Source organism: Tyto alba, unplaced genomic scaffold, assembly GCF_018691265.1.
Source record: "Tyto alba isolate M040663 unplaced genomic scaffold, T.alba_DEE_v4.0 Super-Scaffold_42, whole genome shotgun sequence".
NCBI classification, from domain to species: Eukaryota; Metazoa; Chordata; class Aves; order Strigiformes; family Tytonidae; genus Tyto; species Tyto alba.
In genome coordinates, this window is record NW_024881318.1 from 3000002 (window position 1) to 3024875 (window position 24874).

At 38.5% G+C, this 24874-nt stretch overlaps 1 protein-coding gene across 3 annotated transcripts in view; it reads right to left on the minus strand.

Annotated features, from left to right (window-relative positions):
- Positions 1-1114: 1114 nt before the first annotated feature.
- The window catches only part of LOC122154656 (mucosa-associated lymphoid tissue lymphoma translocation protein 1-like), a 34083-nt gene continuing 10323 nt past the window's right edge, over positions 1115-24874 (minus strand). The window contains exons 5-17 of one of the 3 annotated variants that reach the window (XM_042804912.1): positions 22160-22338; positions 21473-21569; positions 20756-20788; positions 19027-19053; positions 17864-17896; positions 15858-16061; positions 11024-11201; positions 9629-9703; positions 8422-8549; positions 4491-4640; positions 3117-3274; positions 2169-2294; positions 1115-1390 (exon numbers count right to left, since the gene is read on the minus strand). In XM_042804912.1, the coding sequence (XP_042660846.1) occupies positions 1205-1390; positions 2169-2294; positions 3117-3274; positions 4491-4640; positions 8422-8549; positions 9629-9703; positions 11024-11201; positions 15858-16061; positions 17864-17896; positions 19027-19053; positions 20756-20788; positions 21473-21569; positions 22160-22338 (1574 nt within the window). In that variant the 3' untranslated portion in view covers positions 1115-1204. Of the gene's footprint in view, positions 1391-2168; positions 2295-3116; positions 3275-4490; positions 4641-8421; positions 8550-9628; positions 9704-11023; positions 11202-15857; positions 16062-17863; positions 17900-19026; positions 19054-20755; positions 20789-21472; positions 21570-22159; positions 22339-24874 lie in introns of all 3 variants that reach the window. The other 2 variants (XM_042804914.1, XM_042804913.1) reach the window with 2 other exon arrangements.

The window sequence follows — 24874 nt, forward strand, 5'->3', positions numbered from 1 at the left end:
TCCAAGGGCCAGAACGTTACTGACTGATCCTAATACGTATGTATATGAGGAAGAAGAGAAACTGAGGCTTGAAGGAGATGTATTCTTAACTCCGGAATACTAAAACACAATATCTTCACTTCTGTAAAAGCTCCCTCTTTGTTCAGTTCCTTTACATTATGCGTCATCTTACATACTCAATAGAGGGCTGTTACAACATATATAAACATATAAACTTTACTTTAATGCAGTATGTAAAAAGAAATCCCTGGATAATGAACAAATGAAAGATGGAAGAGAGAAAGGTGTATACACCATTTTGGGGCTAACGCATTTTTAAAAATCATATTCAATCATAGAGGACATGGAAATTCATCTTCCTGCTTAATTCTGTCAACATTTTTTCCTCTGACAGCTATACATGCTTATCTTGTTTTTGTATAGGATGATCAATTCCTCTCTGAAAACAGAAGATTTACAAAAAATACATTTACAGTAGATTTTATAACTCCAGTAGGTACTGGAGAAGCAGCTGGGAAGATCTAAGGCTTTACTATCTCAAGAGAAACTTTGACATCAGCCAGGCTTTTATGCATTCACTCCTTCGCAGAGATAGGCAGCTTCCTCCCAGAAATGCATGACTGCCTCTTTGTTAGCTGCTTGACTGCCAGAGAATGGAAACTCTGAGGAGTTCAGGTTTTTTTCCTGAATTAAATGTCAGATGGTAGGGGAAAAAAAAAAAACAAACAAAAAAACAATTGATGCCTTTTTCATTCCTACATCTATCAGCCCAGTTTCATCTCTTTGGATCTGAAAAACTTTCACCACCACCTCGTTCCCAGTACCACCTCCAGACTCTACAATCCCTTTGTGCTGAAGTCCCCAAACTCCAGAAGACGGATAAGCAGTGTGGAAGGTCCCCTATTCAAATTCTGAACATATCACAGCTACTGCTGTTTAGAGAATCGGAGGTTGTCAGAGAGAAGGAATTCCAGTTCAACAGTATCATCAGTGGTCTCTACTGGTATATTACTCTTTTCCACAGGGAATGAGTAATTCCGTACTTCATGTCTTGCAGCCAATATCCTTGAAGTCCCATTGCAAGAACATGCCTCTGGCTGTCTGATGCTGTCTGAACAAACACGGTTTGGATGGTAAACGCCTGGACAGGAATTTGGTTGGCAATGACTAGGGATGTAGTATTTAGTTGGCACTGGACTTGATTCTATTTGATTATGAAAGGATTATTAGCCATGCAACAGGTCTGGAGACAGTTATTATTTTTGAATCCATGATGAAGGCCTAATTTAGCAATAAGGGGCTTCCCAACATTAACTTCCTTTCTTTCATCCATTGTATCTTCTATTCCTGGATACTCATAGTGCAAGCAAACAGTGAAGATCAAGTGTTCCTACAAAAGGAGGAGGGGAGAGAGAAAGAAAAAAAAAGAAAGTTACACTTCCTCCCCAGATAAATGTAGGAAACACTTACAGAGGCACGCTCTATTGGAGAAGGAGACTAACCTTTTTAGGAGCTACAGACATATATCAGGCAAGACTTGTTTACTGAGGACCTCTTTTGGTTAATACTTGCTCACCTGACAGTCCTTATTTCTAGAAGCACTTGTATTATACCAGCTGCCAAAAGCACTGAGGAAGAGATACCAAATGATGTCCAGCACAGATGTTCATGACACAAAGATACACAGATAAACTTAACAGTGCCACAGTATGTTGATGTGAGAACCCTTCCAAAACTGCATGCCCAAGAGCACGGGTTGGAATGGAAGGAAAAGATACCTAACATTTTCAGCTCCTACTACTGACTCTGTAAGGTGCAGCTCTGCTTCAGGTCACATTCTTCTTGTACTACAGGGCATAGTAACATCCTCACAGTGCGCAACAGATGATCTTCGCAAAAATAACCAAGTTGTCAAAGCTCAGTACAGCCCTAGAAAATACAAAGTGCCTTGCACAATGGTATCAGGATTGCATATGTATTGATTTCCTGGCTTTTATTTTTCAGCTAAGAAAGTAAACTCACTAAATTGTGCTATTAGCCATTTTTTTCCCTCCAAATAACATGTTACTTACTATGCAGACAATACACAGCTACCTCAACAGAACTGCAAAGCAACATGATTAATCTAAATTATCTGAACAAACTTGTGAAAAATAATACATATTAACCCTTAGTTTCTGCAGTGAACTGAGCCTGGTGTAGAGGCAGTGTTTGGGGAGGTCCTTTGATACTAAATAGCTTCCGGTTTCCTCAGGAGTTCCTTTATTGGCCTCTTTAGGATCCACATCCAGGTCCTGTTGTAAGAAAGAAATTAGAACTTAACCGAGGGTATGGAATTTGTAGATCATAAAATAGTTAGCAGTATTTCTTTTTATAAAGTCAGCATTTTCTTCTTCTTCTTAAAAGGAAAGAAAACACCAGTCTTGGATTACTTGCAAAAGCTGCTGAAACCACTGTTAGTCACAACAGAAGGGTTTACATTTCAGTTGCTTTTTTTTTACCGAACTTCTACTATGAAGTACAGTACTATAGCACTAATTCTGTTAGCTAAAAATACATGTATTTATTATGCACATTAACTCAGATACTGTATTCATAAAGCATCAGAAGTGTCCTGTTTGTTCCGTCTAAAAAGGTTTTCTGCTCCATTTCCTCTTTCATAGCTATCAAAAAAAGGTTTTTTGCCCCAAGGAGCTTTCTGTTTTACTCTTATCCTTCACTTCACTACAATCAGCTGAATAACATCAATAGAACTGCACAGGATCGCCCAGGTGCAAAGAACTGTAAAACTAAAGCCTAAAGAAATGTTGCCCTACAAGGTAGATGTGTCCTCAACTCACGTAGCCTCTACTGACATTTAACTTCTTTAATTAAATATAATAAATACTTGATATTTGACAAGGAAAACCAAAGGAGACTTTGAAAAAGATGACCCCAGATTAATTTTAATGTTTCTCAATAGCTATTAAAAATATGCATTTTAAAAAAAAGTAAGCACCTGATTTCAACAGTTTAGACCCATTTTATTACAAAAGGTGCAGTTTGAGATGGACAGAACAGACAATTTTCAACTTCAGTGGAAGGAGATCACCAAGACACCAATAGGAAGCACTTACGAGTGCGAAGTCTGTAACGTAGGCTCTGCAAACTACTATTTCAGGTGGCTTCTTTACTATTCGTGTGTAGATTATCATGACATTGGAAAACTCGGCTGCAAACCCCAACTGAATCTGAACACCGCATTTGAATTCAAGATACATACTTTCTGGAAGCTCTGCAAATAAATAACATATCATTACGTTCTAAATAAAACTTAGCAAATGTATTTTCTACTTTCTTTAATTTTGTTTTTAAATTCAGAAGTTTTAAACGGTATAGACCTCTTCCTCCTGCCCTCCTCCTACCTATCATTTACTGTTTAGAACAAAGCAAACCAGGCTAGAAGCTAACCCAGCAGCAACACTGTTCACTAGTATCACATGGTAACTGGCAGACACTTCCAGCGAGAGCTGACTCGACTTCTATCTCCCAGTGCAACCATCAAGGCCACGTTTACTGTAACTATCTGAACTACTGTAATATCTCTGAAAGTGCTCAAGGGTCAGTGACATCATTCTGTGTCTGTACGCCTTGTACTGATTTTTCTACTCCCACTGGAAGTGGGTTATTTAACATTATCACATACATACTTTATACAAATATAAAGGTTATTCTCTTCCCAAATTCCAAACACTTTCCCTTCAATGCATGGCTTAAATAAACCATAAGATAACATTATGTCTTTAATTTTTGTTTTGCATTTCAATTATTTATCAAACAGGAATTAAGAGCTTGATTCCACAAATAAAAATCTACATCTGTGAAAGAATCTGCCTACATGACTAGCTGTCTTAAAAATGTCACCCCTGACCCGCTGCCCAATCTGTCAAAGAAATTTTAAAACGTAGTCCAACATGTTAAGGTGAAAAATATAAAAGGTCTTAAACCTCACTGTCCTTCTTAAAAGAAGTCTAGAAAGCGTGGGACTGATCTCACCTTTATTTTATTTTCTTTAGTTGCATACACTGAAAACTCCTTTTCATCACGCACTTTTACCATACAGTTCACCTGGCTATTTTAGGTGATAATTCTAGAATGAGATTAACGATGTCTTAAAAGTGTCACTGTTAGACACAAACAGACTACTGGGAGATTATCCTAGCAGGCAGACATCATATATGTCTCCCCTACAGTGCTTGAGTGGTCTTAAACATACCTACTCAGGATGAGTTCTACATGTCACCTTGTTCATTACAACCTCATGCAGAGGTAAAGCCCAACTGAAAAATTTCCAAGATCTGAACATACTAATGAAAATGCAGATACGGACTTGAATTTCTTCCATTTCTATTCAATATCACAACCCACAGTCTAGAGATTATTATGGACATACATTCTCTTATTTTTCCCATCGTGCCAGTAGGATCATCTAAAAGCAGACTGTACTATACCATGAGCTTTGGCCCACTGTAGGTTCCGTGCCAGAGACTCCGCAGAAGATATTGTTTGTTGAACGGGATCAGTTAATGCCCTTTTCTCAGACAAACTGCTGCGGATCTCCAAAGCTTGCTTGCCTTTGGTAAGGTGACACTTGCCCATATCTAAAAATAAGATGCATATAGTTTATTTCAAAATCAACGCTGCTGAAATTCTAACTAAATTAAATACATCACTGCAATGCTGTGTGGTTGCTATGGTTATGCCAGTGTCAGCACATCCATAAGAACTTGTAGTTTTAGAAGTATTCATTGCTCAGCTATTCATCCACTGAAGGCTGAAACAGCATGCCAGATGCCTGCAGAGAATCCTGAGGGTTTTGCATGTGTCCTAGTCAACATGCCCACATGTTTTCCAAAACCAGTTCAAGCAATATCACAGCTCTGATTCAGTAAGGTCTTATTTAAAGTGACTAATTTCAAGAATGTGAATAACAGAATTAGAGGGGATTTCTAAAGAACTGGAGGCAAGTGGTGTATTTTAGGGGTCGGTAAAGGGTCCAATACTGTTTATTTAACATCATCACTAATGACCTGGATGACAGGACAGAATGCAACTTCAGCAAGTTTGCAGACAATTAAAAACTGAGGAGTGGCTGATACAGCAGAGGGTTGTGCTGCCATTCAGAGGGACCTGGACAGTCTGTAGAATTGGGCAGAGAGGAATCTCATGAAGTTCACCAATTGGAAACACTGAGTCCTGCTCCTGGACAGGAATAACCTCAGGCACCAGTCCAGAAAGGGGACTGACTTGCTGGAAAGCAGCTCTGCAGAGAAGGACCTTGGGGACCTGCTGGACACCAAGCTGACCACGAGCCAGCAACGCATTCTTGTGGCAAAGGCAGCCAACAGGAATAGCGTTGCCAGCAGGCCAAGGGAGGAGATCCTTCCTCTCTGGTCAGCACTGGAGAGGCCGTATCTGGAGTGCTAGGTCCACTGCTGGGCTCACCAGTACAAGAATGACATATATATACTGGAGAGGGTGCAGTGAAGGGTCACCGAGATGAGGGGCCTGGAACACCTCTCATGAGAGAAGTATGAGTGAACTGGAGCACCTTTTGTACGAGGAGATGCTGAGAGAGCTGAGACTGTTCAGACTGGAGAGAACATGGCTCATGAGACTTACCAATATGTATAAATACTTGACGAGGGAATGTAAAATAGACAGAGCCAGACTATTCTCAGTTGACCAGTGACAGTACACGAGGACGCAGATGCAAACTGAAATAAAGTTCCACTTAACCATAAGAAACAACCTTTTACTCTAAGGGTGATCAAATACTGGGACAGGTTGTACAGAGAGACAGTGGAGTCTCCATCCGTGGGGACATTCAAAACTCACATGGACAAGGTCCTGAGCAACCAGCCTTAGCTTACTCTGCTTTGAGCAAGAGGGGTGGACTTGACAATCCCCAGAGCCCCTTTCCAATTTTAACCAGTCTGCAATTCAAACTTACTCCAATTTATTACGGTCTCTCTATATTTGGTTCAATTACATTTAAAGGTGACATTTTCAGATAGTATTGTTGCATGCAGAAAGCCAAAACCCATGGCCTGCAAAGGGAATTTAAAAAATCCTGGAAAATAGCCATTTAGGAGTTCATAAAAAAACCCCTGAAATAATGAAGGGTGTTTACATGTAACATTTTTAATGTGAATACTCCTCTGGAACACTTTCAAGTGTCATCAGTGCACCAGCATACTCACTAACACCCAGTATCTGGCAATCCTGACAACAATGGCTGTCACATCCATCTTTCTCTCCACTCTGAGTTCAAGAATAAGTACTAGGTCACACATCAGAACATCTACAGCATGTGACATCAACCTGGCAGTACAGACGAAGCAGTGACAGTCACTTGTATTTTACAGGACATTTGGGGGAAGTGTAGGGAGAACGGGTGCCAACAGAATTGTGACTTGTTCTTATGGGGAAGCCACGAAGGTAGGGGAGAGAGAAATCTCAGAGAATACTAATTCACTTAAGAACACCCAAAAGCAATGACAAAAACGATGAGGAGAAGATGAGAGTAAGAATATTTTTTGATATTTGTTCATTATAAATTATGTAAACTTCTTATGCAAGTTGAAAGATTGATTGGTTTGTGACCATTGCAGAATGCAAGCGGGTGTCTATTCTACTCCTACTCCTGCTTTGAACAGGCTGACAATGCGTGATAAAAAATCTAAAGACATAGTATATACATATACTACATAGTATTGATGATAGGATGAGTGGATTGCAGGGTTCTCTTTTCACAAAGCAGGAACAGTTAGAGTGTCTCAGAAGGCAAGAAAGATGAAAGAAAGAGAAGATAGTGGGGCCTGCTTCAAAACAAAGTGTCAGGATTGAAGTCTTAATGAATTTGGGCCTAAATACAGCAGCTGGTGAGCATCGAGCAGGAGGAGCTTTATTAGAGCTTCTGCCAGGTTTTCAGGGAACACAGCTATAGCTAACTAGCTCTAGTTTCTACCACTGCAAACAAGAGGACAGCAAGTTCTCAAATTCTTCCTTTGTATTTAGATAATGGCAAAATTGAGAAGTACTGTAAGAAATAAAAAGTACAGATCTTAATGCAAAAAGCACTCTGTTTCACTGCACCTGGCAAAAGAAGAACAACACATCGTCCCAAGAGATAAAAAAAAACAAACCAACCAACCAACTTCAGCCCTAGGCTTTGGAATAATCATTTTAGTTTTACCATCTACCGATTCTATCTTGTCAGGATAATTCTGAGATCTTCCGAAATGTTATTTAACTTTTCGCAAAAAGTTCATGGAAAGTTTAACAGGTAAGACTGAAAATACAGAATGGTAAATTTGTTTTATGGGATCTAGCCAAGCAGCACACCAAATATAAGCAAAAAGACAGAGAATATATATAAGAATATTTACCAGACAAACAAACCATAACCAAGAACAATCTCATTTCAGTTTACATCCTGAGGGTATTCTGGATTCCTGTTGCCATCAATTTGACATAAATTCCATGCTTATATTGCAGCTAGTCAACCCAATGATCTCTTTCCTTTCCTCAGCAGAGCACTGACAGAAGCTCTGTTGGTTTAATCTTTGCATTTAATTTTCCACATTGTGACTTGTTGACAGCAGAACTTTACTGTGCACTTAGGAATCTCCTGGATTTTTTTCTGCTTTTTGGATTCCTGTCAAAAGACAAGACTGGGCAAAATTATGAGACCTGCAGTTGCACCAAGTACACTGGAAACCACAGCAGAACTTGGCCGATTACAAACATTACCTACAAGTAACTAAATCTCACCCAGTCAGCTCTTTGTTAACGGCCGTATCTATTCTCCTACGTTTCGAGCAAATGTTTGCACAGAAGCAATACATTTTCCCTCAACAGTTTTCACTTTAGCACTTCTCTGATCAACTATAAAAGACAATTACTGAATCAGGCATATTAAAACAGTGGATTGCCCTTTATAATGCGCTTATAGCCTTTGATAGAGAACTAATAATTATCAGCACTATAGCAGTTTGAGGTAGATAGAACTCAGTTAATTGTTTAAACGAAGGTGGAAATAACCAGCAGCTAACTCCACTAGACAGAAGAGTAATTTTTGTGGATGGACAATTCAAAGGTCCATGCAGAAAGATACTCGGAACAAATAAGGTTCACTAAAAAGGAGACTATAAAATTGATTGCTAAAGAAGATCAAATCCCTTTATAATATCATGATCTTTGTTGATGTGCTGCCCAGTAGCACCCACTTCTTGATAAAAGCTGCTATTTTAACAAAATGCAACACAAAAGAGCTTAAAGTAGTCTAACACATTCACCGTGACAAGAATGACATCTAAGCAAAGAAGTTTTTAGTAACACAGGCTGAGAAGCCTGTTAGTGCAGTAAGCTGGAGTTCACCTTCTGCAACCTCATCGAGCAGTACAGTAATCTTCTTGTCTTCTAACAAACGGTCCTTCAAGAACTTCATGAATATTCCATTGGCCAACCCCGACTGCTGAATTTCAAAAGCTTCTGCTCCTTGGCACCTGTAAGATGACCAGTATGAGACAAGGAAAAAACACCAAAACATCTGCATGATTAAGATCAACATGAGGACAAAAGGAGTAAAGTTATGTTGGAAACAGGGGAAAGAAACCCTACCAGGTTGTGTCTAAGGCCAACCTGCTCCTTCATGTTCATTTGCAAGCAACTCATCCTGGCAAGAGTTCACTTACACTCAAGCCACAGACCAGGGCTAATGTCAAACTGTTTATATGAGGAGCTTAAAATCTCTCACAGAAAATGTTATTAAAGCTCTTGACTACTTCTATTCAACAGCTTTTGCACTTGACTTGAAAACTGATAGAGAGGTTATTATTTAGCCTTCTGCTTAAGTAACCTCTTCAAAAAGTTTCAACTGCAGTTGTAACGTCATTCTTTACACCCAGAACAAGAGACACAGGGGCCAATCTATATGCTATTCCTCCAATAATCCATTAATTTATATTTCTAACACTTTTTTTTTTTTTTTTCTATAAATTTAACTTGCATTAACAGGAGACGCATGACTGAAGAGAGCGCTGTGTGTAGGTTGCAGCTCATCAACCGCTCCGCAGTACTCAGCCTTCTGTACAAGCTCACAGTGCAGTAGGTACCATCAGGAACACACAGGACATAATTCCCCCCTCCTCGTTAGCACAAAGAAACAGAACATTATGGGTCTGAGGGTAAAATTTGCTTTTTTCTTCTCTGTGTTTTTTTTTCATGTCTAATAAACAATACTTAGATGAGTAGAGCACTCCTACAAGTCAACTTTAGAAAAAGATCAGGAACACTGTCCAGCTGTTTCTGGTTTGCTGAATGCAGCTCTCTCACTGGTGTTACCTTACATCTGAATGGGAACATTAAATACTGTGAAATCATTACATATGCACGACTACAGTCAGTTAGACCGTGGAATGATTCAAACAAAGTAAAAAGGTAGCATGAGGACAGATATGGATATAAATTATTGGTCCTTTAACAGCACAGTTAGTATTTTTCTGTAAAAGATTAGTTATACAATCGCAGTGGTCACTTCTGACTTCAAAACCTCTGTGGCATAGCAAGAGAAAAGTTTCCTTACGTTGCATATCCAAAAACAATGTTGGCTGTAACCTTCAGAGCATCCAAGATAAGAATTGTGTCATCATATTCATTTCTGCAATAAATGGAAACACAAAAAAGTAAAATAATTATTTGAGAACAATGGTAACAAACTCTACAGTTGTTCAAAATACCGAAACAGAATAGTTCAGAAACAGTAAATTTTTTTTATCTCCTACAATTCTGGAATGAATGCTGACTACTGAAAGACAAAAATTGGCATCAACAACAGTCTTCGTGAAGACAACGTAAAGACACAGCCAGATATCACGCATTACCTAGATGAGGCCATGCTATACTAACCAATATAGAGCTTGCTACAATCTCTTCAAAACCAATTTCTGATAACTAACCATTTTAGACTATAGCAAAAACTATATGAACTTACATCTTTTTTTAAAACATGGTGTCTGCATGGTTAACATGAAGCCTATGTAGCTGTATTTGCTATTTGGACAGCAGACTGTGAAGCTGAACTGGGTGACTGGCATTTCATTACCAGTGAAGTTTAGAGGCTCTACAAACACTGAAGCACTAGCAATTGTCTATTATGAAACATTCCTTAGAGACCAATTTTCAGAAGTGCTGACTAAAGAGCTGTTTTCAAGTGCAAGTTTAATCAGGCACAGTAGTGTCTTAACTTGGAAAGAAAATGGTACTTTGTTTAGAGAAATTCGATAAACCAGTTGAGTTAAGCTCTAAATAAAGATACAACATCCCCAGCATAAAAGCAGCCCAAATGAGCACTTCACTTCAGTCCTTCTGTCAATTTAACATGCCTTTGATCATATGGATTCTCCTTCCTTCCTGTAAAGATGAAGATGGTTAATGATGTAAGGGGAAAGGGTCATTTTTCTTCCTTAAGATGCAAAATTTCACTTTTATCTAATAAGAATTATGCTTTATAACTTTTAAACAATCACCAAAAAAAAAGAAAAAAAGAAATGTCATTCGAATCAAGAGGCAAGTATCTACCTGTGGAAACAGGAAGTCTGATCACCAGCTGATCAAAGGCAAAAAAAGTCTATGAATGAATCCTGTTGATTTTAAAAGCTCTCAGGTGCAGGCTGTGAATTCTCAGAACCATGAACATTCAAGTACAGTGAATTCTCAGCCTAGATTAAAGATTTTTCCTCCGTGTGAAATCCAGCTTTCTCTCAAGATCCCTTGCTATTCTCTCAAAGCGGCTGTTCAGTTTTATTTGTTCATTTTTAAAACAGGCTCAGTTTTAGTCTGTTGCTTCAGTGAATAAACTGAACTTCATAGTTGGTTTCCAAAACTACAGTCATTATATCCTCTCCCTCCATCGTGAAGCAAAAACATCCCTCAAACCTCTAATGTCAGTTCTCACTATTAATGAATTATGAGATCATACCTTTTCCGACACATATCCAGTAGGAATACATTAAGTCCTGTCTCTTTTTCCTGCATTAGTTTGAGGATGTTCTGCACACACAGACAGTTTGCAGATCGGTAGGGATTTGGAGCATCAATAGGAACCATGAAACTGTTTCCATAGTTTTCGTAGCCATGGCCAGCATAGTATAACAAACCTGAGAGTTCAAAATATATGTGACTGAAAACACAGTTCAGGAATACATTGGAACATTTCTATAAATTTTAGCATGGTCAAAAACTTCATGCACTATGTTCACACTATGTGTCTGTGGGAGATTAAGATCATTCAAGCTACTCCAAACAGTTTTTTAAACATCAGTGTGCCTCTGTTAATACAGGAAGGAAGGGGAGGCGGGGCGAAACCACATTAACATCAACTTCCCAATATACAGACACAAGAAATGAAAACAAGAAATAAAATAACTCGTGCAATACAATCAATTAGGTATTTGCAGCAAATACCCAAAGATAAATACTCTTAAAAAGCTTTAAGAATAATTATGATCTCTAACAGAAATAATCTGTTATGTACAGCTCACAGACATGAACAGAAAATGGGCCAACTGTAAAACATCTCCACGTGTGCAGTTACAAAGCTTTGACTAGCTGTGAATCAGTGCAGATTTTATAGATAGAAAAAAAATAACACTGAACAGTTTGGATGGAATCAGGTTTTTTTAAATGAGAGATGCTGTCATCCTTAAAATTCTTCTCCTTCAATTTTTTTTTTTTTTACTTACCATTAATCATTGGCAATTCTTAAAAGTACTTCAACTAGAAAAAAAATCAGAGAAAAACCTTGCTTGCACTATGAGATCATTTTGCAAGCTTTGAGTTTTGCCATTTCTTCTGCACAGTCAGTTTCTCCAATTGTTTTTGTCTTTTTTATAGGGAGGGATAAGGAATATTTTTACATTCAGAGAGAGGAAAAAAAAAAAATTATTCCACGATCATATTTGGTAGGACTCCAGAGCACATTCTCATTACCAGACTACTAACAATTTATTTGTAGTCGACTGCATCTACATCTTTTTACAGTTTACTCATGACTCTTGTGGGTCTACTAAAGAAACAAATTCTTTCCATGCTTACCTAGACACAAAAGATTACCCCACAACCATCTCCCTCGTGTAAATACACAACATTCTACAATATTTTAAGATTTAAAATCGCCAATAAAACATGCAATAGTTTTGTAAAAAGAAAACATACCATGGAATTAAAAACCCCCTTTTCTTAACCCTGAAAAAGGGAACTGCAACCTAGGGCTTAGATTCTACTTATATGAATAAAGATGTCAAATATTAAAGTCATATCAATTTGCAGTAAGATTAGATGATCTTAGCATTAATAACCTCCACTGCCATAAAATGGAGTTTCCAGAAGCTTGTATGTTTAAATGGAATTTTCCTATTGTCTGTCGCAGCACTGTTTTTGCTTATTTATGGCAAGTTTCTGTCTTGAAAATGAATTTTTATCTATACAAAGCAGTCTATGGGTCAGAACTTCAACTAGTATACAGTGCTGCAGCTGAATAAAAGTCAGAGATTGGACAATTTATGCTAACTGCAGATACGGTCTTCTTCCGTCATTATTTTTACTAAAAATAGCTGTGAAATTTGTGTCACTACAAAACTTGAATATTCAGAAAAAGCCAAATAAGCCTTACCCTAACATACTAAAATGATCTACATTTAAATCAGCTTGTGCAGGTAGGTATGCCAGATGTTTTTACCTTTTCATTACAGACAGGTACAACAAATGAAAATACTTCTCTCACACAGCCCTGCAAGTTTTGTAAGGAATACTAAGATATAACTATAGCCCTTCAAATTAAGTGTTCAGTTCTATTTTAATTGTAAACTCTCAAGTCATTAACAGCTATGCCAAGACCTTGCAAACTGCTGCATTCAATCAATGGTGCTTAATTGCCTTTTATGGGAAACATGCATAGTCAAGATAAGCAGCCAGCAAGTGCATACAAGGTAAACTCCAGGACGCAAGGCTCCGCTTCAATGGAGCCTAATGGTTATTCATCTGCCAGAGCCTTGGAGAATGTCAACAGCTTTATTAAATCAAAAGTTAGATTCCAAAGGGCAGAGAGTTTAAAGTGTATGACTAAAAACCTGAACAAATAAAGGCACAATTGGGCTATTTGTAAGATTCCAATGGTTACCTGAGATTGGGTAGTTTCAAGAGAGATCAAAATTAAGTGCCAAGTGCATGACTCCATGTCAGGTCCTAAATTAAAAGGAAACTCTTAAATTTGATTTACACAGAGTTTGGATCTGGGCCTAAATGAAGGTTATATTTGAGATTTTATATATATATACATATATATATATGTATCTATATATATCTAAGTGTATGTTAGATAAGTAACTGGACTGACTGAAGGAAACAAGTCTCTTTAATGTAAAGCATGATTTATCAGAGTATTTCCTCAATGAATAGAAATATCTCAGAAATAACTACTACACTTCTTTTATATCCTTGGCAGATGACTGTGCTATGTTTATTTAGTGAGTATCAGCAACAGATATTATGTTGAGCTCAAGATCAGAAATAAATCTCTGCATACCCAGAGTAAGCAGAGTAAATGTGTTTGGAGGGCCTCATTAGACACTTTTGACACAAGAATTTTAAGTAGGCTCAAGTTCCTCATAGACGTCAGCATTTAAGTAGTATCTGCCTCTCTTTTTTTTAGCCTTTAAAACATATGGGTCTGTGCTTTCACCCTTTGTGGAATACAGTATTAATTGCATCCTAAATGTAGGACAACATAAACTAAGACATTAGAGATGATAATCATCATCAGTTTTTTGATCTTAAGGAACAGTATCTGAAAGGCCACTTTCCTGGCAGTAAGCAGGAATTACACAATGTCATATTAAGCATCATGAATATGTGTAACAGGGACTAAACAGAAGTAGACACAATGCCTCTTCTATTTGGAGCTATGCCCACTAAAAATGCAATAAATCATTATCTATTTGTGCACTGACAGCATCTTTTATATGCTTTAAGCTGGTAATAGCCACTATCCAGAAGGAACAAAGCGACCATTTATACTGAAGTAGTTACTGACAAACACTACTGGAAGAATGCTCTGCTTACCTTTCAGAAATACCAACTTGCTTAGAAAATACAACTGCAAAAATATGCTTTATATGAGCTTTCATATGGTGCTGGTGAGAATCTTATTAATGCCTTTCAGTACTTTATTTTCTAAATTCATGTCAACAATTATAGAAAAAAATTGAGAAGGTGCAAGAATCTAAAAGCTCACTCAAATGCATAAGCATGCCTATTTCCCAGGGAACAAAAAAAGAAAACTGCTATCAGAAAGCCTGCCATAATTAGTCTTCATGTCATGTAAGTTTTTGGCTCTGACATAAACGGCCAAATGTCAGATCAGCCAGTTCTGCATAGACAGAGCACCAGGTAACACACCATTTAAAAAGTGCCTTTCCTTATGCAAGGTGTATTTTGCAAAGGATAATGTGAATTCGTCTGTTTTATTTTACTTCTTTAAAGTGCACAGACATAAGAGAACTACATTTTAATTTCACAAACAATCTTCACTCCAATTTGCTTTTTCAAAGTAGAAATCCAGGTTTCCACAACTTTCACTCCCTGTCAAGGACGTTATGAAAAATTCTGTGCTTGACAGGACAGTATCACAATAACTGAAAAGAACCAGCAATTCAAAATAAGGATTTCGACTTAGCCTGAAAACTTGTCAAAAAAGAGGGCAATAAAAGATTGCATCCAATCTGCTGAGTGTTACACCCTAACTCTGAAGCACAACGGTTTTTTTCTGTACTGTGTATTTTAGTTTGTAACATCTTCACGAGAGAAATGCTTTGCTGCTTTGTCCCACTGCCCCCCCGCCCCAACACACCTGGTATCAGTGCAGCTCAGCCAAGGCAAAGCACCCCTCTTCCTCTGACCTTTACGGAGCCGGCGAGCGAGGACTAAGAGAGCAGAGCAGCCCCTCCCAAAGAGCGCCGGAAGGACGGCAATCCAGAAGCAAAGAGCATTCTGCAGACATCCGGCAGAGAGAGAGGGGATGAAGGGAAGGGTCCCACCAGCAAGCCCAGAACATATTCTATGCTGTACTCAGGACTGCTCCCCACCTCCCTCACGGAAACACCACCTCGCAGGCCACACACGGCAAGGGATTGGCCAGCTCTAGCCATATCATCAACTCGCAGGCGCAGGGAAGAGAGGAAGACAACACAACAGAAGTTTACGAAGAAGGTGTTTAAGAGCTCTCCTAAAGGCAGCCAGGACTGCTGCCCAAGACTACACATAGTCTTGTATACTGCAGTTACAGTTTCCAACTCCTCCACTGCTAGCTCATTTCCGTAACACTCTAACACAGGCAACACAACAGCCTAGTCTTGCTTTTGCCTGAAAAACTACTACAAGCTAATACTAATGACTTAGTACAAATGTGCACCTTCTGCAGAGCATGTTGTCAAATATGCTGTACAGATGCAGCAGCTTTTAGCAGAGAAACACATCAGCATTATCAAAGAAAAAAGGGCACTGCAGTTTCAGGTGTAGTTAAAGAAAAACATTCAAGCATTTTATCTGTTCTAAGAATAAACAATAACATTTTAACCAAAGTCAAAGGATATGCTGCTGGGTGTTTTTAATTTACTTTTCCCATTCTACATACATGCTATTTACCATGAAGTTTGTTTTGCTATCACATACAGTGAGCCAGCAGAGGTAAGTATCAGATGTTTGCGTACTTGATACATCACAAAACTGACCTACTTCAGAAGGTTGCATGTTCTTACCATATACTCCTTTGTCCAGGAGAAGTAAAAATTCATCCACTGCATTTCGCATCTCGGACTCAGTAAGATCCAGCAAAGAAACAACTTTGAAATCCAGCTGTCTCAGCAAGTTGGTCAATTCATAGACATCTACCATCGGAGCCTTGAGTTGGGGGTGATTCCAGTAGCTCATATTTCCTATTAACAGAGCCACCTTGTCTGTTGCTGCAAAGACAAAAGAAAAAAAACCACATCACATTTATATATTCCACTGGTTCAATACCTCTAAATTTAATTTCTTCCAAAGTGAAAATAATGTCCAATCTCACTTCAGGCACAATATTTTATATGATTTTAAAAGTCATCCTACACTAGGAACACAGCTCCACTGTCTTCTCACCCAAAAAACCATTTCAGCATGGTCTGACAGTCAGCGTATCTGAATTGTGATGCACCTCAGACTGCATCATCTGTCAAGAAGTGAGTCACTAAGGCCATTTCCCACTTCTTTCATTTTTTGGAAAACACAGGCTATTACTAAATTCCCCCATGAAAGAAGAAATTTAATAAACGTGAAAATTGTTATGGCAAGTTGCCAAAGCTATGGCCAGTATACTTTCCCAAAAACCTCAAACCTTCTTATGCTTCTCAGAAAACAAACAAAACCCCACCACACACAGAAGACCACTTTCACATCTCCATGTCCCATCTCTCTAAAACATGGTACATTTAGGTGGAAACTTTTACAGGTCAGAAGTAAAAAGTCTTTTTTCTGTTTGTTACGGTTTCTTTTTACTGTTGATCTGGTTAAAACAATTATACAAAGATATGAGAAATTTACAAACTTTGGAGGAAAGTCTACTGATATCCTCATAGTTTGAGATACATTCATTTTGATTTTAATAAAGTCCAAAGTAATTCTGTCGTAAGTAAACAAAGCAGCAATGAAAGGGGAAAAAAGTCACATTAACAGAAATGCTTTAGAGACCACTAGCCTGATTTTTATCCAAAGATTGCACATTAAGTTACAGAAAGACACTTATTCAAAGCAAGGCATTTCCTCGCTGGTTTGCTACTTCTCCTCTCCAATAGGAATTACTGTCCCACAGCTTTGCTGGCAAATGAGATCATGTCCCAAACCGGATTCAGAGTCAGTAACCCTGCACAGCTAGATACAGAAGAGATCTCTGTCCATAGCCTCAATGTCTATCTAACATTTCACCTCTTTCAAACAAGATGTTTTCAACATTTTTGCAGCTGGAAAACCTCCAAGGTCTTGACCAGTATAAACTATTTTAAACAGCAGAGATTGAGTGACAGCAGCATACTGTCATTGAAAAACACTTTTAAAAGTACAAGCTTTCTAATTAATTTAGAAAAGCTGAACCAGGATCGGGGAGCACTTACATTCCCTCTCACACTGATGAGCCTGAGAAAATTTTCAGAGAGGCCAGCAGCCTTTCCACCCAGTTTAGCATTGACAAGACAACATGCCTGACCACAGCCAAGTCTACCATGCAAATTTAAGAATGTGATTAAAAAACCCCAGCAACTATTCTTCATAACACACATATGCTAACCATCTATCTTTATGAGCATCAGCTCAGGATCAAAGCATCCACACACTGTGCACTGGAAGAGCTGAGCTTGCAGGAACAGCACACCCTTAGCAGACAGACTACCAATCTTTTTTATCACATCATTGCAATACCACTATCTCCAACTGTCAAAGTATTCAAAGTAATGGAGTAACACACTGGCTGAGGTTGGGGCCAGAGGAATTTGAAACTGAAACAGATGAGAAGTTGTAGACGCTCCACCGAGTCACTAATAATACTGATGCCCTCACCACAGTTTACTGACATGGCATGCAAGCTTTATAAAGGACTATTACAAAGGACTGCAGCTATTTACATGCACTACAGTTACTTCACCAGCAGTGGCACAAGAAGCAATATTCAGAAGCGGCAAAATCTATTTGCTAGATATGAAACATATACGTTCGTTACAGCTACAGAACTACTTACCAATAGGTCTGTGATTTGATTGTTCTTGTAGGTCTGCTTCAAACAGATTGAAAGAGCAGATTGTCAGTAACTACAATGATAGTTGCCAATGTCAGAAAATGAACTGCACGTTCCATACATCCATAGTCTACTGGTACTGCTTTGCCCAACACGTTACTAGTTTAAGACCAAAAAAAGGGCTCTTTTATTTTGTTTTGGTGGGAGTTTGGGGTGTTGTGTTGTTTTTTACATGATTCTCTTCACCCTCTTCCAGCAAACATAGCCTAATAGGACATGAATAGCTAGTTCTATAAATTAAGAAATAATAGATGATTACAGTATAATTCTGAATCTCACAAACTGCATACCAGCATTTTCAGTAACATCTGAAACAGTTCATCCTCTCCAAATGAAATGCAGACATGCAATTCAGGGAATGCTCAGCAGGAATTACCATCTGCATGTGAAAATGGTTTTATTTGTACTTCATGGAGGGATGGTATTGCCGATGCTGTGCCAAGAGGAACAGGTAAGCAATACGCCAGAGTGGTACCCTCCAAAGAATATGTTACATACCATGACAGGACCACTTCGGTGACTAAAACGAAGTCTTGGCAAAAGTAAACACATCTTTGGTGTCTAACCCAGGAAATTATATGACCTTTGTGATCTGAGATCAGGGATAATCTGAGCACTACTCCATATCTATGTTTCTATAATAAACATCAAACAGGCTTCGAATCTCATTAGCTCACTCCAACATGAATTTAAGAAATATATCAATTCAACATATCATGGGTGACAGCCAGACACCTTACATCTTTTTCACCTTAATTATCTAAAAAGCAGCAACATACTAAAATTTAGAGTCCAAAGAAGTCACAGAGAAGAAAGCAGAAGATAATTCCTTCTGTATTTGTGTAAGTATACATAGAATATAAAAGACCAGCTTTGTGGGATCTTACAAAGGTAACAGCAACCCTATGATTCACTATATTCTTCAAGTTAATTTATCAGAACCAGAAAGTTGTGCTGCTCCTAACATGGTGTCTACCCCTATTAAATCCCCGGTTATAAACACAACCAAATAATGTAAACTATATGGTGCAATCCTGCTGGACTTCACTAATTTGTAACACAAGACGAAGATGCGAAATTAAAGTTTTTCAGAACTCTGCACTTACCTGGTTTTTGAAGATCACTTAGATCTTCTGTGAAGAAATACATCAATAAAATCACAGTTTAAAAGAAGAAGCAAAAAATACATTTTTTATTAATAAAAATATAATTAAATGTCGTAACATTATTAATAGAAGCTGAATGTTAGAAAACAAACTAAACGTTCTACTTTTAGCTTTGCATTTCTCTAGATCTAACCATTTGTATGTTTATTCCACATGCAGAGAAGAGAAAATCCTACATCAATATACTAATCCATGCTAGACACAGCATTATCATACGGTAGATCTCAAAACACAAACATATACTGTGCCTCAATCCCACAAGCATGCAAGCAGTCTGAATGAATAAGGAACAAGATATCAGGATCACCCATTTGAAAAATAGATGTTTGAAGAACTGCTGAAAAAGCAACATCCTGAACAAGAAATCTTATTTCGTAAAGTCATGTATATTCAGACTTCAGATACAATTTTCAAATATTCTAAGCTAAGACAGGTTTCACTTATTTATTCAGAAAACACTGGAAACTATGGAAAAGAAAAATAATTATCTGAAGCACCAGAGGTCTTGGAGAGCAGGCCTGCTCCAGGCAGCAGAGGCTGAGGCAGAAGTCACAAAAGCAGGCTCATCTATCCAGGGGGGAGACTGTAGTGACCTGAGGCGATACTACTGGGGGTGGTAACGTGGCCTAGCAGCAGCCTGATGTTGCATCCAAGCAAACTGTAGTTTGGGTGTAGACCCCCACAGATAATACAGTGGTTACCCTCTGCTCCAAAGGGTAGTTGCATTACAGGTAAGGAGGAGGCTCTTGCCCAGCACTCCAGCAGGTAACGCAGATGCCCCCAACCCAGAAAAGACAGGAGCACTCACAGAGACGATCACTCTCAGAAGCAATGCCATGGAAGTGGCTGACAGCAAAACATGTGTCACTTGTATGCTCCAGTAACAGCACACAACCCCCTCACAATGCTAAACCTTTAACAAAAGGGCTAACGGGGAATGTCAGCTCTGCTTAAACTTTGAACATGAAATGCTGCAGAGCAGTTTAATTCCAAGGAAATTCTACAATTCTATGAAAATAAAAAAAAACAAAACAAAACACTGTACAGAGCCATTTATTGTACTTTGCAAATGCACTTGGTTTTTTTCATTGTTGGCAGGTAATCTGGGGTGGGGCACTGCTTACATCTTTATATATGATCCCCCATGATGTAAATATTACAGATTTTGAGATGCTCAATAATCAAGGGATGGTATCAGCATTAAAGGTCACAATATACTTCTTCCTCCCCACTGCATCAAGGCAAAGGAGAACAGAAATCGTCCTAGTAAGGTTGCTGGAAACGCCTCTTGCAGACACAGAGCCGACAGTGGCACTAGCTCTATCCAGCTCTCTAAGGTCACCCAGGTTCCTAAACATCATCAGATTTTCTTGAAAGGATGTTGCCTTTTGAGCCCAGCCAAAGAAATCTCAAGATCTTTACATTTCACTAGAAAACGTAAGCACAGGACACAAAAAGAAGAGAGCAGCTTGGATTTTCTCCCATGTGCTCTAGATGATGGTATCATGGCAAAGAAGAGAGAAGCACATGCAGAACGTTGCATCCCACATCAGTGTTTGAAATTAAACCGAAGCTCTTAAACCACACATGCTTCAGCAACACACTCAAAAATCCATCATCCCCATCATTAATTTTTAAAAATTGATTCACAACTAGAGATTCACTTTACCTTCTGTGCACTCCACTGCCATAGCTTTCCTTCCTTGTGTTTTAAAGGGGTGGGGAAAAATTGGAAGACAATTGCTCTCAGTTATGAGAGTTAGCACACAAAGTGGAAGACAAAGGTCATTTCTAAGCTTCTCTGCAATCTGTCTTATTTTATGGCAGTATAAATCAGCACTGACTAAACCAGAATATTTCTTAGGACAGGAAACAACTTTTCTTTTGAATTATGCAACAGTATTCCCAGATAGATCTGGAAGCTATACAAACAGACCTTCCCCTCTTTTTTTTCACTGCAAATACAGGCACACACAAATATAAACTGTGTTATATTTATTCACAGCAAGCAGAATAAATTATCTCACCTGTCCTGATTGCTGAAGGACCCAGTGAAACACAGTTCCTATCACCAACAAGGGTTAAACTGTTTTTCACTAGTCAAAAACCAAAGAAATAGCTTGCAATCATCTGACAAGCCATGTACGGACTAGCTATGCCAAAAAGTGGTAGCATTTCTAGGCTGGTTACCATAAAAACCCAAAGCATTTTATAACTGACAAAGCTCTAAAATTCCATTTCCTGCAAGCAAGCACAGCTACTTTAGCAAACTGATAAACTACAGAAGGCATGTGCTTGGCTCAATACTGAAAGCTTCAAAAATAAATTCTAATGATAGAGAAAAAAATGATAAATCAGCTGACTTGTATCAAACAGAACTCCTTACCTATAACAACTTCTATCTTCTTGCTGTCTTGATCTTCCCGGTCATTGAAAACGTGACACCAATACGTTCCTTGATGTTCCACACCCACATAAGTTACCTATGCAAGCATCATCACAGTCACCCCACCAGACACCAAAAGAATACCTGGATCGGTTTCATTTAAGCCCACATGCAAGAAAGAATAAAAACTAAAAGCAAAGCCTAAACAAATCCAAAAAAGCTGCTGATACCCTCGTTCTCCAGTAAGCTGGACATCACGTGTTCTAGAAATGCTTTCAAGAATTGAGGAAAGAATGCAAATCCACTGCACGGGCTTAAGATGCATTAAGCACTGAATGCATCAGTTTGTACAAATCAGAGTGCTCTGCAGTGCAAGAGAGAGAAATTTTCACTTTTACTGATACTTAATCTTTGTGACGTCAATGTGTCACACCAATCCAAAATATACCATAGCCTTAAAGGCCATGACTAGCACCTGAAATACGTTCAGGATTAAAATTAGGCGCCGAGAGCCTCAGAACAGTACAGGCAAGTGAGTAATAGAACAGGAGAGCAACTTACAGCAAGCACTTCTGTAAGAGGTTATCAAGGCTATGAAGAAGTTATTTTCTTCAAGGAAGCTTTATGTGGTAAGTTAAAGGTGGTTGCACTTTAGTCCCCCAAGGCTGGTACTCTGTAATAACTTACCATGTAGACATTTTTGCTCCCATTTGCCACGGGAAATCCATTCCTGAACCACTGATAATGAGGAATTGGGTTTCCAACAGCTCCACATTCTAGTACCAAAGCATCCCCCACTGTCAGGTTTTGTGGTTGAGGCTGAATACAAATGCGCAACTTGTTTTCAGACAAACCAGTTAAGCTCCCTTAAAAAAAAAAAGAAAAAAGAGAGAGAAAAAAGAAAAGGGTGAGACAATCGAACTGCATATAGATGACTAAGAATTGACAACTTATGGCCACATCTTCCTGTAACTACAACAGACTGTTTTAATAGCAATGAAATTAACTTACTTGTCCTTTAAGAGTATGATAAAACTGAGCAGCAGCAGCTTTCCAGTTGAAAAGTAAAAAAGAATGCACATTAAAAATACCCCAGAAGTTAAAAAAAAAAAAGTCAAAGCCCTTTTGCATCATTTATTCCTACCCGTAGGATTACAAAGGCTCCACAGACACGAGCAAGTACAAAGAAGAGTGGCTATTGAAGGATGGACTAAGGATCCAACTTGTGTGCAAGTGTGTACACAGGAATAAGAATTTGAAACTTAAAATCTTTTTTTTAGCATATCCCTATTCTTCTCATTCTAAACTGAGCATCAAACCTTAAAGTAAATATACTAAAAAAGCCTAAAGCTAAAAATGCTTAACAAACATTAGCCACTGACATGTCCCCATATAGAAATATCTTTGGGAAAGCAATTTATTCAGAAAACCCTAAATGCATTAAAGACTTGTCCAGCTGATGTAATGTAAGTTTCTACATAGGATAAAATCGATTGAAACAAAGTATTGAAATTAATTTTTTAAAACATCTTCTACACACACACGAGCACTCCACTGGAAAGGTTTCTGTTCTGTGAATACTGAACAGTTTGATTAACTGACACATACTACAGCAAGCCCAGACCAACTTGTAAAGGTCACACCAGTGATCTTTTATTTCAGCTGCGAGGTCACTCATATGCTACATGCCCTTAGACTACGTATGTAGACACGTGTTTTGTCATCAGAGCTATTCATGACTGACAATTAGAGGGTAATGACATTTTCCTTTGCACAGTAAAATAAAGGGAGATAATGATACAGGTACCTCTGTTCTACTAGTGTCTGAGCTTCTTGGCGCATTATAAACTTGTATTTCAGAGGTTTTACAAACAGATGTTTTGTACTTATGATCAAAGTTGACTAGCGTTTTTAAAAGAAAGCTGTATTTCCTAATGTAGACTTGATACTGGTAAAAAGACTGACAGATGCCTGAGCAAATACTCTGTTCTATGACCACTGCTGTATGGCACTTCAAATAGAGATCCTGGCTTACCACCTTCTCTATCAACTTCTATAATGGTGGTGCTTGTATGGAAACAAAAAAACCCCCAAGAACTTTGTTTTCTGTGACTTTTATGATAGAAAAGCTTTTTATACATCAAAATAAAATTTACTCCCTTTCACTCAACTGTTTACAGAACCTTCTTTCTCCTTCCCTCCCTCCCTCCCTCTCAATGTCTCAGTTTGATATCAGGCTCTTAAAACAAAATGCAAAGAATTATTTTCCCTTTATCACAGAAAGACAGAATTAAGGTAAGATGGAAAGGAACTGTTGTAGTCAAATTAAACAGGATTAAGGAACACCAAAGTTACAGACAGTGAAAGAGAACACGAGATTGAAAGATAACATGGTTTCTGTCTCCAGTGGGACCCCTTGCCTGCCATCTCATTTACAGGTCCTTGTTGGTACAGCCTGTTGTACTACTCACAGAATACACAAACAAGCCTGCACCAGCATCTTCCAAATTTGTGTCTGGCTGCCTAACTGATCACAAGCTCACAAGGCAGCTAGGAAAGACAGCTTTTACAGACTGGAGAATGGTCAAACTCTCATCAAACAGAAAGCAATGATAAAAGAGGGGGAAGAAAGTACCTGAAAAAAAGAAAGCAACCAAGGGAGCAGGAAAAGAGAGGAAAAAAAAAAGCAGCTGAAATAGAAGATTTCATACCTAGTCAACATTTGCAGAAGCGGAACTACCAGCATCATCTAGTTCAACTGCAACACCAGTAATTCCAGGGCAAATGTTACAGGAGGCGGGGAGCGTTCATTCAGCACAAGCACTACATACCCCTTTCTAGGGTTCTTTGTAAGGGCCCTAAGAGGGAAAGTTACAGGATAGAGCAACCCATCCTGCCCCTCATCCTTTTATGCATCACCAAGACACAAACACGCTAAAATTCACTTCCACTATAGTCCCTGGTTGGCCAAGAGTCATGGAACATAAAGCAAGGCACTAGTCTGTGGATATCTGCTGCCCTTTAGCCACAAGCGTGAAACACTATACTGCTTTTTTTCTCAGATTTTTTTTTTTACTCATTATGAGGTTATTCATCTCAGCTTCCGGATGCAATCAGCAAGATCTGAAACTGCAGGTTTCTAACTGAATAGAACCTGAAGAAGGAGCAAAGGAAAAGCAGAAGAAATCATTGCTTAGATAAGGGACCGAGAATATGATTGAGATTAAGATGTAAAAAGGTCACCTCAAATGACATTGCAATAGCTTTTGATCTTTTACTGGAAGATTGGTTCTATCTCTTTTCCTGCCATGAATAATTTCTGTATGTGGGATGCAAGTGGAAAACACCTTTGACTCGTGACATAAGACAAAAATAAGTACTTTTCACAGTCTGAAGACAGTG